General features: G+C 34.4%; 1 protein-coding gene across 1 annotated transcript in view; it reads left to right on the plus strand.

The window, feature by feature from the left end:
- The first annotated feature begins 2,525 nt into the window (after positions 1–2,525).
- The window catches only part of Ascc3 (activating signal cointegrator 1 complex subunit 3), a 286,596-nt gene continuing 275,533 nt past the window's right edge, over positions 2,526–13,588 (plus strand). Inside the window, exons 1-3 of the mRNA XM_051206191.1 lie at positions 2,526–2,661; positions 5,506–5,656; positions 9,430–9,989. Coding sequence (XP_051062148.1) covers positions 2,572–2,661; positions 5,506–5,656; positions 9,430–9,989 — 801 coding nt within the window. The 5' untranslated portion in view covers positions 2,526–2,571. The remainder of the gene's footprint in view (positions 2,662–5,505; positions 5,657–9,429; positions 9,990–13,588) is intronic.

Genomic DNA, 13,588 nt, shown 5'->3' on the forward strand with positions numbered 1-13,588 from the left:
CATTTGTTATTGAAGGTTGAGATCATTGCCATGTTTGCTAGTTACATGTCTAGATTGTACATCAGTATAAAAATGAACAAGAAAAGTGTTAAGTCTTTATAAAAGAAAGGGCAGGTAATTCAGGGTAGATAAAATCCTGAAATTTGTCATCCCAAGTACACCATTTATCCATAAAAGCACACTGAAGCAGTGTATTCCACACATTATGTGTTTCCCGTTTTGAAAGCTGTGAGGTTCTGAGCAAGAATCTGTTCAGTTCAAAGGTCAGGACCTTCTTAGAAGAGTTCTGGCTTTTGTTATAATGAAGAAAATATAGCCAGCATTCTCCTGGTTTTTGGTTTAAGCTTCAGTTCTGTAATGCTTTAGTTGCATGCCTTGCTTTTTTACTGATTTTATCTCTGTATAATCCTTGGTAGAACTGAGGGGAAAAAAATCTTTGTGAAGATACTTTTAGTACAATTTAATCTTTTAGAGACTCTATAGTAGAGAATGGCTGATAAATTGAACCTAAATGGAGGTCATTGATTTCTTAGGAGATGGACTTTTTGTTTGTTTGTTTATTTGTTTTTGTTTTGGTCAGTTTTGACGTGAGCAAACATTGAATACTGATTTAAGAGTAGGTGACATCTTATCTTAAAGTGATTTTTAAAGTAGGGTCTTTGTTGCTTCCTCATTTGTGAATGTGGTGGAGATATATAGCTCAGAGCCTCGTCATTGATGAATCAGGTAACTGGAAGTGAGGAGGTTTATGTTTTTTGGAACCTTCAGGGCTGGAGAGATGATTCAGTGGTTAAGACCACTGGATGTTCTTCCGGAGGGACCTGGCCTTGATTCCCAACATCTGTATAGTGGCTTAAAACCACTGTATTTGTAGTCTCAGGGGATCCAGTGCCTTCTTCTGGCCTCTACAGGCATGTGGCCCACAGACATACATGAAAACAAAATACCCATGGTTAATAAAAAAAGAAAAGAAATCTTCTGTGTGACCAATGCACAATAAAGTTCGAGAAGTTGTCCATTAACTTTTGGCTTACTCTTTTTCCTTTTTAAACAACAGAAGAATGGGGTGTGAAGCTCAACAGAACCTCCCTCAAAAGGCAGATTAACATGAAAGAAAGTATCTGGCAGAAAGAAATACTGTAATATGCCCAACCTAGGCTGACATATAACTGATAGAACATACAGGAGAAAATTTGAGAAGATACTATAACATGCCCAACCTAGGCTGACATATAACTAATAGAACATACAGGAGAAAATTTAAGAAGTATATAAAAATCCTCACCTTTTCTACAGATTTCCTTAAAAGATTTTCCTTTTATATTTTATGTGTTTGTAGTGTATGTGGCAGTTAGGACAGTAAGAGACAGTTGGTTCTCTCCATCATGTGGGTGAGTCTCAGGGATCCAGCTCAGGTAATATACCTTAGCAGCAGACACCCCTGCCTACTGACCTGTCTTGGGCTTACAGGTCTGGTGTGCTTCCTCCTTTGCAAGTTTATACATTCATAGTAAGCTGTTTATGTTTCTGTTGTTATCTATGTTTCCGTCTAAGCTTTTGTTCTATTTGTTGCACAAGAGCCTGGAAATCCTGCGGGTGCATTAGGATTTGTTTTCCACCCATGTTAATTTCATCACAAGTGCTCACCTGTCTGTCTGTATTACCACTGAATAGCTGATACTTGAAGTCCTCTATCAGAGAAATTTATTTACAAACTTAGTCATTTTACTTTTCCCATAGAAATTCTTCATTGTGAGATATAGTTCTTTCCTTTAGCTATTTTAGCAGTTTCTCACTCATCTTTCTGCAGTCTCTTGTTTTTAATATCTTCCATTATGTTTCTTACTTATAATTTAATTATATTTTGTTAAGAGAATAACTTTTATAAGAGGTCAGCGAAGTAACTTGGTCACATTGAGTTCAAGAGTACCTCTAAAGCATTGTTAAAATAGTATTTCCTGATTTATGTAACATCAATTAAAATTTGTTAAAATGGTGAACATACTATTTTAAAACCATTTCTTGGTCAGTAAGATGGATGACTCAGTAGGTAAAGGTTGTCAAGCCTGATTACCAGAATTGAATCTTGGGATACAATAAGGTAGGAGAGAAAAGTTTCCATGTGTGTCTTTATTGAATTTGACAGATGGGATTGGAGTGTGACATGTAACTTGAGTCATCAATAGTTGACGTCTTTGTTCTTCACATTGATGCTGGACTTGGCATTTCCTTCTGTAATTTAATTTTTTTAAGCCATGCATATCAACTCAGAACTTCTATGTATTTTTTTTTCTTTTATTAGTGCTTAGAATCTTTGTTGTTTCAGTCCTTCTACCTTTTGCTCTTCCAGCACTTTTGGTTATTATGTGCCTGGAGATTTTATTCTATACTCAAGAAGCTAACATTGCATTGTAGCAAGTGCTTTTGGAGCTTTTTTATTTTTCTTATGTAGATCAGTTTGTTGAGTTTGATTACCTGTGTCATTTCTAAACAGATATATAACAGATAAATATCATTGTGTTGTTTCAGTTTCGAGCTTCTTATTTCTATGGATCACTGATTGCGTAAAAGATGGCCTTACCTCGGCTCACAGGAGCCTTGCGCTCCTTTTCAAATGTCACCAAGCAAGATAATTATAATGAAGAAGTAGCTGACTTAAAGGTAAATGTTTTTAGGTGAAAACCATTAAAAACAAAGAGTATGGGTATTTGACATTTCTTTTAGTTGAATCTGGTTAGAATTAGACATTTAATCTTTTTTCTGTCTTGAGAAGGAGATTTGAGTATACTGATGTTTTCATGAAACTATACTTACATTAAGCACTCTGACTGTTATCAAAGGGAATAATCAAAAATAGGCCTTCATGGTTTTTGTTGTTTAGGCCTTTACCACAGTTAATTTTGTGATTTAGTTTACATTTATTTTGAATTAATTTCAAGGTGCACAGTTGGTCTCATAGTTGACTTGTCCATACAGTTGGCAAGAGTACATCCAAGTCTTAAAGAAGTTAATAGTAAGGCGTTTTTATGATAAAAAATTTAGAAATAAATACTAGAAATAAAAATTTATGGAACTCCAGATTCTTTTAACTGTAATGTAACTAACTGAAGGTTAGTGATGTGGACAAGCTTCCTTACATGATTCAGCTTTATAATACATAACTTAGTGTTATGTATTATACTTTTACTGTAAACATAGTTTCCTCCTGGACAGTGTGGTTATCACTGTGGAGGGTAATGTAAAGAATGCCAGTCACTTTTCAGATTGATTCAATTCCTGTTATTTTTGAGCAGCTAATTCAGGTGTGTGGTTTCACAGTGAATTTCTTCTATAAGTAAACTTAGTTATGCAAGTAAGTTTTGTAAAATAAATAATATGTAATTATAAGTGTAATGTTATAAAGGGTAAATTATACTAAGACTTATGCAATTCTATGTAAAATATTTGCAAGTGAGACTCTTAGAAAAGTCCTTAATCTATGGTACATTAATTTGTATAGAATAATATAAAATACCTTAAGGTAGGTAGGTGGCTCTGCCAACAAAAATTTTGTGTTCTATAGAGCTGGAGCTTAACGTTCAGGATCAAGGCAGAGATTCCTTTCCCTGGAAACTTCTCTGTGGTTTGTTGGTAGCAGACTTCATGTTGTATCCTCCAGAACCTTTCTTCTGTAGAAGCTTATCCCTGGTGTCCTTGAGTTTGTTTTTCTGTAATTAGACCAATCAGGTGGGATTATAAGCTAACATTAGTGGCTTTCTGAGGTAGTGGAGGTTAGGATGAGTTTTGAGGAGAGGCAATTTAGCTCATAGTATGTAGATTTGACTAATTTGTAAATGCAAGGATTTTAGTTATTTAAGTCTTTAAATTGCAATATTTCTTTCTGAATATGATTATATTATACTGTTTTAAAAGGTAAATGAGTAAAAGTTGTAGTCATATATAAATATACATAAAAACATATTTCATATTATAAATGAAACTTATGGAGCCTTTAGTCTGTAAATGATATATTGACTTTTAGTAGAAAAGTTAAATGTTGGCAGCATGGTCAAGGTTTCTAGTCCTCATGATGTATCTATTATATGTGGGAATAGAGGAAGCAGTTTATGAAGCCCTCAATGCTTTTCTTTAAAAAAAAAAAAAAAAAAAAACGTAAAGAAGTTTCTTTTAAATTTAACTTCTTAGATGATTGTATTATAGAGTGAAAGCGTGATTTCTTTGTAGGCTGAAACATTGGTGCAGTTTTTATAAAGTGTTACAGTTAATGTCTTCACATGAAGTTTCATCCAGAAAGCAAAGATTATTTATTACCAGTCTTTGGTAGACTTTCCTCTAATGACGCAGAATTGTGTCAGACCATAAGGAAGTCTTCACAATGATTGTTACATTTCTCACAGTAATTAATATAAGATTATGATCTATATTCTTAATGTTAATTTCTAATACTTTGTTTTGTTTTTACCTTCCTAGGGCCTTGCAAATTATTTTGAACTAGTGATAAAATGGAAGCCTTTTGCAATTTAAAAGCGTAAAAGCTACATACTTACCTCCCCCCCCCCCATGTCATTCTACTTTTTATTGTAGTGTTTTAAATACTTTGGCTTCCCGAGGAAGGAAAATGGCATTAAAACTTTGTTTTAATGTGACTTTTCAGTCACTGAAAATATTCACCGTATATAAAAAGTAGGGTAAAAGTAAAATGAATCATTGTACCTATGACCTTATTATAATAACTGAAATCATTTTATGGCCAGGATATTTCAGAAGTATGTTTTCCTGTTCTCTTAGACTTAGATTTAAAAAGTCTAAGTAGGAAAGTAATGAATAATGAACAACATCAATACAAACAAGAGTAAGGTAACAGTTCTTTGCTTGATTCACCAGTTCTTTGTTAGATTGCTTCATGACTTTATCTATCTATGGATCAAAGCTAGGGATCTGACAGGAAATTTTTATTGCATTCTCTAATCAGTCCTTGAGAAGGAAAAGATTTATAGTTTCAAGAAAAGAATATACGTAAGAAATAATCTATAGCCAACCTTTAGTTCCAAGGTCATACTTTGGAAAACAGTGCTGTTTAAATGTGCTGAACTGATTAATCGGGGGACTGTTATTAGTCTTCAAATGCCTTTTGTCAAAATGTATTTTTATGGTCATTATAAACTCTGTTAAAAACAAACAGAAAAAGGAAAGAAATGTGGGATGTTTTCATGTTAGCTTAGCTTAGAAATGTTGAACTTTGCTCTATGGGTGATCTTGTTTCATAATTAAAACAGTAAACATGTTTATTTTAACACATTTGTTTTCTTTGCACAGATCTGTTTGTGACCTATCATATCACAATTATGTTCTTTCTAAGAATAATTAATTTATGTATGAGTAGATATGACTGAATTCTGGGCAGTGCGGAATTGTTATTATGTAATGCAAATTATACATGTTAAATAATGGACTGGAGAAAAACTTTAACCAGAACATCTCTATATTATACTCTCTTTTTTCCAGCTGAAACGATCCAAGCTTCATGAACAAGTTTTAGATTTGGGGCTCACCTGGAAGAAGATAGTCCAATTTTTGAATGAAAAACTTGAGAAGAATGAAATGCAAAGTATAAATGAAGACTTAAAAGATATACTTCAAGCTGCAAAACAAATCGGTATAGACCTTAACAGAACCAATATAGGGCCAGGGTAGCCTGCCATGCTCAGAGGGGTGGGATGTCTCCAAGGGGAGGGGCCAGATTTGCCTGGATTACAACAGGTAAGATTATTGTAGTTGTGTTTTTTTCAGGTTCATGAGGTTTATACTTTCAAACTCTGAACTCATTTTCTAGCTCATGTAATGCTGGCCTCCCACAAGTCCTCTTTGCTTTCACCAATGAGCTGGTGACTGGTGACTTAGAAAACATTAATGTTTATGGGTTTCCCTGTCAGTTCTGTTTTATAGAAGAAAGGTGGAACCTGCCAGACAGTTTTGGAAGTTAGATAGTGCCATCAAGATGCTGACTTCTGGCTTAATGAACATGTGTACCATCAAATTGGGGAGATCCCTTTGCCTCCACCATTCCAGTTTTTCCTTCCAGGACTCTAATCCCAAGCTGTGCTTTTGTGGCCTTAGTTGGCTAACAGCTTTCCCTGATCTTCAGTTGTAGCCAGAACATTGAATGCATGTGAGTGTGGGAGATGTCCTTGTGTATTCTGAGAATGGCAAGTAGTGCACATGACGTCCTCATCTACTGTTCAGTGGCCTGGAAAAGTTCATTGTTTTTTGATGTCATAGTATTTGTCTTTATTAGCTAGACATGCATAGCCACCAATGTTGCTTGTCAAAGTTCTCAAAATTTGGAATTCACAGAGTAGCACTGTGTGATTCTTAACAGTATGTGACATACATGTATATTTAGCCAGTCAAGGACATCTGGCTGAGTAGGTCACATAGGAGAGGTAATAATTAGAAAATAATATTCACATTTATGAAATACCACAACCTAGCTAAGTTTAAAGTTTTAAAGTAATGATTAATTTTGAAACTTTGTAGACAAAAGTTAATTGTATTTGAAAGTTTGGAAAGAATGGATTTAATCTGTGTTAATTTTTCTGAGTATATAATTGTTTTCCCTACTGAAAGTTGATTCATAAATTTTTCTTCTGCTTAGCATACATATTAATAGTACTTTTTAAAACTGTGGTGGTTTGAACAGGAATAGCTCCTGTAAACTCATAGATTTGAATACTTGATTTCCAGAAAGAGGCACTATTTAGGCAGTGTGGTCTTGTTGGAGGAAGTGTGTCCCTGGGGATTGGCTCTGAGGTTTCAAAAGCCCCCTCTCCTCTCTGTCTTTGTCTTTCTGTGTCTGTGTCTCTCCACAGTTGTTCAGAATGTAGCTCTTACCTATTTTTCCAGCACCTCCTGTTCTCTGCCATGCTTCCCACCATGGTGATAATGGACTAAGTTTCTGAACTATAAGCCAGCCCTGGTTAAATGCTTTCTTTTATAAGAGTGCCATAGTCATGGTGACTCTTTACCATAGTAGTACACTAAGATAATGGTACGCACTAATTCTCCATATTATATAAGATTGTTCCATACCTTTGCCAGTAACTTACCTACTATTGGAAAATTAAGTTAATTCCACTTTTAGTAATGCAACATGTTTTTTTCTGTATTTTCTAAAGTGATTTATTTGTCATTAATATTTATTTAGTAAACAAGAATTAGAGACACATCTACTTTTTGGGAACTTACAGGGAACCTAGTACAGTGGGAAAACTGTTTATGAAATAAAGGATAGCTGTGAGAATTGTTTAATGACTTCTGTTGTTTCTTTCACAGTTTCATGCTTGAATTTCTGTTTTAGCATGAATGAATTTTTTTAAAAGAACAGAGTAAGATAATGAAAAAATTTTAATATATTGTTTTTATAAAGAAACGTTATGTGCTATCATGTTGGATATAGGATGCAGTCCATTAAAGAATTTTAAAATTTTGTTTTATGAATGTGTGTGTTATGTGTATCTGTATGTTTGTGCACTGTGTGTGTGTAGTACACCTGGAGACCAGAAGAAGGTGGTGAATGCCGTGGAAGTGAAGTGACAGATGTGAGCTGTCATGTGGGTGCTTGGAATAAAAAGTGGACCTTCTGCAAGAGCAGCTATTGCTCTGAATTCTTAGTCATCTCTCCAGTGTCATGAATTACATTTTATGTTTAGAGTTTGGTATCAACAGTACCAATCTTGTTAAATTACCTGTAGAAATATCCAATACCCAAATCTCTAAGCATTGTTTATAATAGAAGAAAATGTGTACAGTCTTGTTAGTTTACAAGTACTGTATAATTTATATATAAAAAATTACTCATGTTTCCTTAAATATTAATCAGTAAAACATGTATGCAACAATGTTCTGTAAATTATAATATAGACGTCGTATTTGAAAAGCATTGGAACTGACCTGGTGAAATTGTTTACTTACACATGCTATTTGCATTCTAACATTGTAAGTTACATTTAAACATTTACTGAGGCCTTGTGATCTAGTCTAGGAATAAACAGTCTGGTTTGTGTGTGAGCTGGGTTTATTTTAAGTCAGCTATTCACTGTTGAGCTGTATATGTGGGACAAGTAGAGTCAGAAAATAAAAAAAACTAAGCAGTGTTGTTCTCCTTGGAAGATGGAAAGAAAGAGCTGGAATTGAAAAATGAACTGGATTTGAACAATTAGGACTCTGGAAATAATAAATAGGAATGTAGACAAATAGGACCTGGCTGGGTTTTTTTTTTTTTTTTTTAATTTTTTCTGGTTTTTCTTTGGTTTTCTGTTTAAATCACAACTTTGGACATTATATTTTGGGGGCATAATGCCATGCTGCATTGTGCATGCTGGTCTTGACTTCCTAGGCTCAGATGATTCTCATGCCTCAGCTTTCTTAGTTTCTTTGTGGGTTCCAGGGTGTCTGGCAGGGACCTATTCCTGAATATTACCACATTCATTTTTGTTTAGAGTAGAAAACGTGTATTAGAAAGTAGGGCTTGAAGAAAAATAAATAAGCAATAAGAGATGGGGTCAGTTCTTGTTTTGGTAGGAATTTAGATCCAGCTATCTAAACTGTTGACTATTTTGAGGGATGATGTAAGCTCTGCTTTCAGGAAGATGCAAATGTTCATTGTATTGTCAAATTTATCAATATTGTTTCAATTGGACACTTTCTGGTCAGGACCTCTTGAAGATTTAATTTTTTTTTTTTTTTTAAATTTCCTGCTCTAAGACTATTCTCTGAAAAATTTGAAATTCAATCATTTTCTCTTTTGATTTAGGATAATTGTATATGGAAAGTCAACACTTTAAAAATAGGGTCTGATCATTTACCTGTGAGGTTTTTCCTTCTGCCTCTTTAACATAGCATCCTTCTTTCATATTTTTTGTATGGTAAATTTGATTTGTTTTAAACACACACACACCTTCGTGGTGTGAAATGTTTTTGAATGCGAGTTATATAGGTTTATATGTAATTATATCTTGTCATTTAAGAAATTGTTGTAGAAATTGTGAGTATTTGAGGTTTCCTTCGAAGTTTCATGTCTGTAATTCTGAGTGTTTTAAAATTTTACTATAGTTTATCATCAAATTAATGCTTAAGTTTTAAGTAAATTTTAATTCATAGCTCAGTTTTAGAAACAGGCAAGAGTTTTTTTGGTAGCTTCTGTATTTAATATAATTTAATTATTTAATAATATAATATAATATAATTTAATGTAATTAGTTGAACTAAAATACTTATCAAACATAGTTCTTTGGAAATTTGGGAATGGACTCTTTTTGGTCCTAAATTGGTTTAACTCAAAAAAGTGGAAGGTTTTCTTTTTCAAACAACAACTTGGATGATGATTCAATTGAGCTAATAATACCTTTTTCTTGTTTTGTCTTTGTATAGTTGGAACAGATAATGGGAGAGAAGCAATTGAAAGTGGAGCTGCATTTCTCTTTATGACATTTCACTTGACAGAGTCTGTTGGTCACATGGAGACAAAAGCCATCAGACAGATGTTTGGTCCCTTTCCATCGTCTTCTGCTACTGCTGCTTGTAATGCCACTAATCGAATTATTTCTCATTTTAGTCAAGATGATCTGACTGCTCTTGTCCAGATGGCAGAAAATCACTGTAATGATAGAGTGTGTTTTGGTAAAAACTTAGCATTTTCCTTTGACATGCATGATCTGGACCACTTTGATGAATTGCCAATAAATGGTGAAGCCCAGAAAACTATAAGCTTAGACTATAAGAAGTTCCTGAATGAACATTTTCAGGAGCAGGACACCCCAGAACTCAAGCCTGTGGAAAAAACAAATGGTTCCTTTTTGTGGTGTGAAGTTGAGAAGTACTTAAATGCAACTTCAAAGGAAATGACTGAAGCACCGAGAATTGAAGATCTTTGCTGTACCTTATATGACATGCTTGCTTCTGTTAAAAGCGGTGATGAACTTCAGGATGAGGTACAGTTGAAATTTTGAAGTTGTATATAGCCATGGACTATCTTAATGAGAAACTCTATAATATTAATTTCTTCTTACAGTATTGGTCTTGAACCTGCAGCCTTGAACATGCTTTAGCACTGAGGTACTTACTCTGTCAAAAATAGACTTAAACATAGAGAGCTAGCATACAAATACTTCCTTTAACATTCTACTTTGTCTCTGGTACTGAGCTTTCTAACTAAGTGCATTTATGTCAGAGGCACATATGCTTTTACAGTGGGTTCTTATAGGAAGACTGAGTAATGAGTAGTTAAAGTAGGATACTCCTATTTAAAAGTATTATTTATTTATGTAATGGTCCTGGTAATCAAACCAAAGCTCTTTCACATGGTTAGTCAAGCTCTTTACCACTTGGTTTTGTTCTTAGCCCTTGGATTTTTGAGACAGGATTGCAGGATCTTGCTGCCTCTGAAGGTCTGGTACATGTCACATCATGCACATCCTTTAAATAATCATGTTGTCTACTGTTGTAGAAATTTATAGGAACCATGTAGACATATTTGCATGTGTAACTTAAGCATGTAAAAAGCTACTTCTGTACTGAAGATATTTTTTTTCCTTAATGTGTGCTTTTCTAGCTTTGATATAGGTTATTGACCTAGTGACTAGTTGACCCTTGACTGAGTAATTTTTTCTATTCAGGCTATTGTCATTATGATTAGAAAAACCTTAAGAGTCTTTAACCTCTTGGAAGTAATTATTTTAAAAATTATTAAAACAAAGTTCCCCCATCTCCCACGAGTATAGTTACATGAGTAGCAGAAAAGTTACTATGTTTTAAAATGAATATTATGTATGAGCTTGATTCAGGCTATCTCTCTTGACATAATAATTTTTCTCACAGTCTTTCATGTTGTCTATGTATAAAATTGGAAGCAACAGCATAGGCATCTGGTGTGTGGATGTGTAATGGTGGCCACACCCCTTTGGGTGTGGCTTCAGGCAGATGGAAGCAGAGAGAGGAGCTTGAGGTTTGGCTTTCCTTTGAGCACTCTTTTCTGATGGGTCAGAAGATCTGGTAGCTAGAGCAGGGAAACGGCCCAGAGGGAACGGGTGTGGGGGGTGAGGGAGGTAGATATGTAAAATGATTGTTTCTAAATAACAAAAAACAAAAATAAAAAACAAATTTGTGGTTCAAGTCACAAAAGAAGACCATGTTAGAAATTCTGGAACTTTTCCCCCCAGCATAGACCATTTATTCCTGTTATGTTCTATCACTCGAAAAAAAAAAAAAAAAAAAAAAAAAAAGTTTTTTTTTTTTAATTTTTATTTACTCTGTATCTTTGTGAGAATATGCATACCTGTGTATCTGCATCTTCCAGAATAGGATATAGAGTATCTTCCTCTGTTGCTGTTTGCCTATGTCTTTGAGACATTGTCTGGACCTAGGGCTTCTATTTTCTCTTCTAGGCAAGAAGCCACAAAACCCCAGTGATCCCTCTCTGTCTTAGCTACCCTTGGGGCGGGGTTTTTGCCATACACCATGCTTTTTTAATGGGTCTTTATTGAAAAATTTATGGTTTGACCACAAAGCTTTTGCTCATGGTTCAAAAAGCATAGGCTCTAAGTCTGAGGGTTATAGAAAAGAATCTTCTTATTATTATACCATGTTTATTCTATACATGTGATCTTTATTGTTCTCTCTTCTAATTCTTTTTGTTCTAATGTCTATACTTTCTTAGCTCTAATTCTGTCTCAATTCTAATTCCGTTTCATTCTTTTTTCTCCTCTCTACTTACTTATTTTTGTAAATTCTTTACCTTTTATATTTCTGCTAATTTCTGCCAGCTTTTTAACTCCATCTATAACCTCTCAAGTCTCCTGCTCCCAAGTCTCTCTTCCCCCAGAGGTTTGAAGCAAGGGATAATAATTATAGAGTTTTCATGGACCATGAACACGTTTCTTAGCTAAATGATAAAGGCAGAGCTATAGCCATGGCATCATGAGGTCCCAAGGCCTTAGGAGCAAAACTAGAACCACACAGGGAGAGCACAGTGCCCAATGATAACTTTAAGATGCCCATCTATTGTTAGTAGACTGGCAAGTGAAGAATAGGCATGCTTTAAAGTTAATGTGAAGTTAATTTGGGACACCGCTTTACTATTGTCTTGCAAAGAGAATCTAGGACATTCTTGTTCTCTGTCTGAGAGCTATGGTCAACAACTTTAGCTATGCCTTCATTCTTGCTCTTGGGCATCTGTGAATGTCTTAATAGAAGTCTCTTTGCCTTGACACTAACACTGACCAATTGTCTTCCAAAGGAAGATAACTGCAGGGGGTCAGACTTCTAAGTTTATACAGAGACCTGGTAGACAGAGTAAAGGTAATAATCGTGTTTACTTTCTTGCTAGACTCTTACATTGCTGGTGGGAGTCTTCCAAATATACCAATGCATAGGGGAAAATATTGCCAGTAAATGATTAATACACTGCTGGAGTTTTGGGGATGAATCTCGCCCTAGGAAGGGAGTATCATGACTTCACCAGGAATTACAGTAAGGACAGTGACTATTCATAAAGCAAATACTCCCACCACCCTGCATGTGAGCCTCCTCCATTGGAAAATGATCCTGGTTGGTTAGCTCTGTGATTTGTCAGCTGTGTTCTCACTACACAATTCTGTGGTCTGAAACAGGTCTTGCGTTCTAAAGTACAGTCTTAATGATTGTAGTCCTGTGATCTTAACCACTGAGCTGTCTCTTCAGATTTCATTGTATTTTTAAGAGAAGAGCATACATTGAAATGTTGAAGTATTTTTTAACAATGTAAAGTAGGTAAATCTTGTCTTTACATCATAGGCAAATTTCCAACTGCTTTGAAACTATATTTCAATTACTTACTTAATAATATTGTGATAATTTGTGGGGCTGTGTATGTATGGCATCTTGCACAATGTTCTACAAACGGTTAACACCATAATATTTGAACATATCAGAGTTGACTTTATTCCTTACATATTATAAAATAAATTCTTATCTGGCCCTTCAGATGACTACTAAAGGGATGGTTGAAATATTTAGAAAGGCTACCATGTTCTAGATCTGTTGGAGTATGCATATTAGTAGTATTCCATTATCAAATGCTATTTGAAGCACAATTAATGCCAGTGATGGAGTTGCTGTGTAATCAGTTGCTAGGAAAACAGTGAGTTTTGAATTTTATTTATGTTTAGCTTGTTTTCTTGCTGATGGCACTTTTTGTAGCATTTGTAATCTGACATTTGCTGTTAGCACTATCTCTTATACCTATGCAGATGGTGTTTCTTGACCTATAGTGTATTTGTTTCAGATTTTTCCTGATCCCAGGAAGTGTGAATATTACACGATTCTGGTGTCACTGAAATTTTTATGGTATCATTAGCAAGGTTTAATGTAGTGGTGTTAACTTTTATGTCCAGAATACTCCTTTATATTCTTTAAATCTATTAGGAATACACAGAGCTATTCTTTGATATTTAGCACTATTGATAATTTTATTTGAAAGTAAAAGAAAAATTTAACATTAATTTTCTAATGTTCACAAAATAATACTAAATCTATTATATTAAATCTTAATTTG

This window comes from Phodopus roborovskii, unplaced genomic scaffold (genome assembly GCF_943737965.1).
Source record: "Phodopus roborovskii unplaced genomic scaffold, PHOROB, whole genome shotgun sequence".
In the NCBI taxonomy this organism is placed as follows: domain Eukaryota; kingdom Metazoa; phylum Chordata; class Mammalia; order Rodentia; family Cricetidae; genus Phodopus; species Phodopus roborovskii.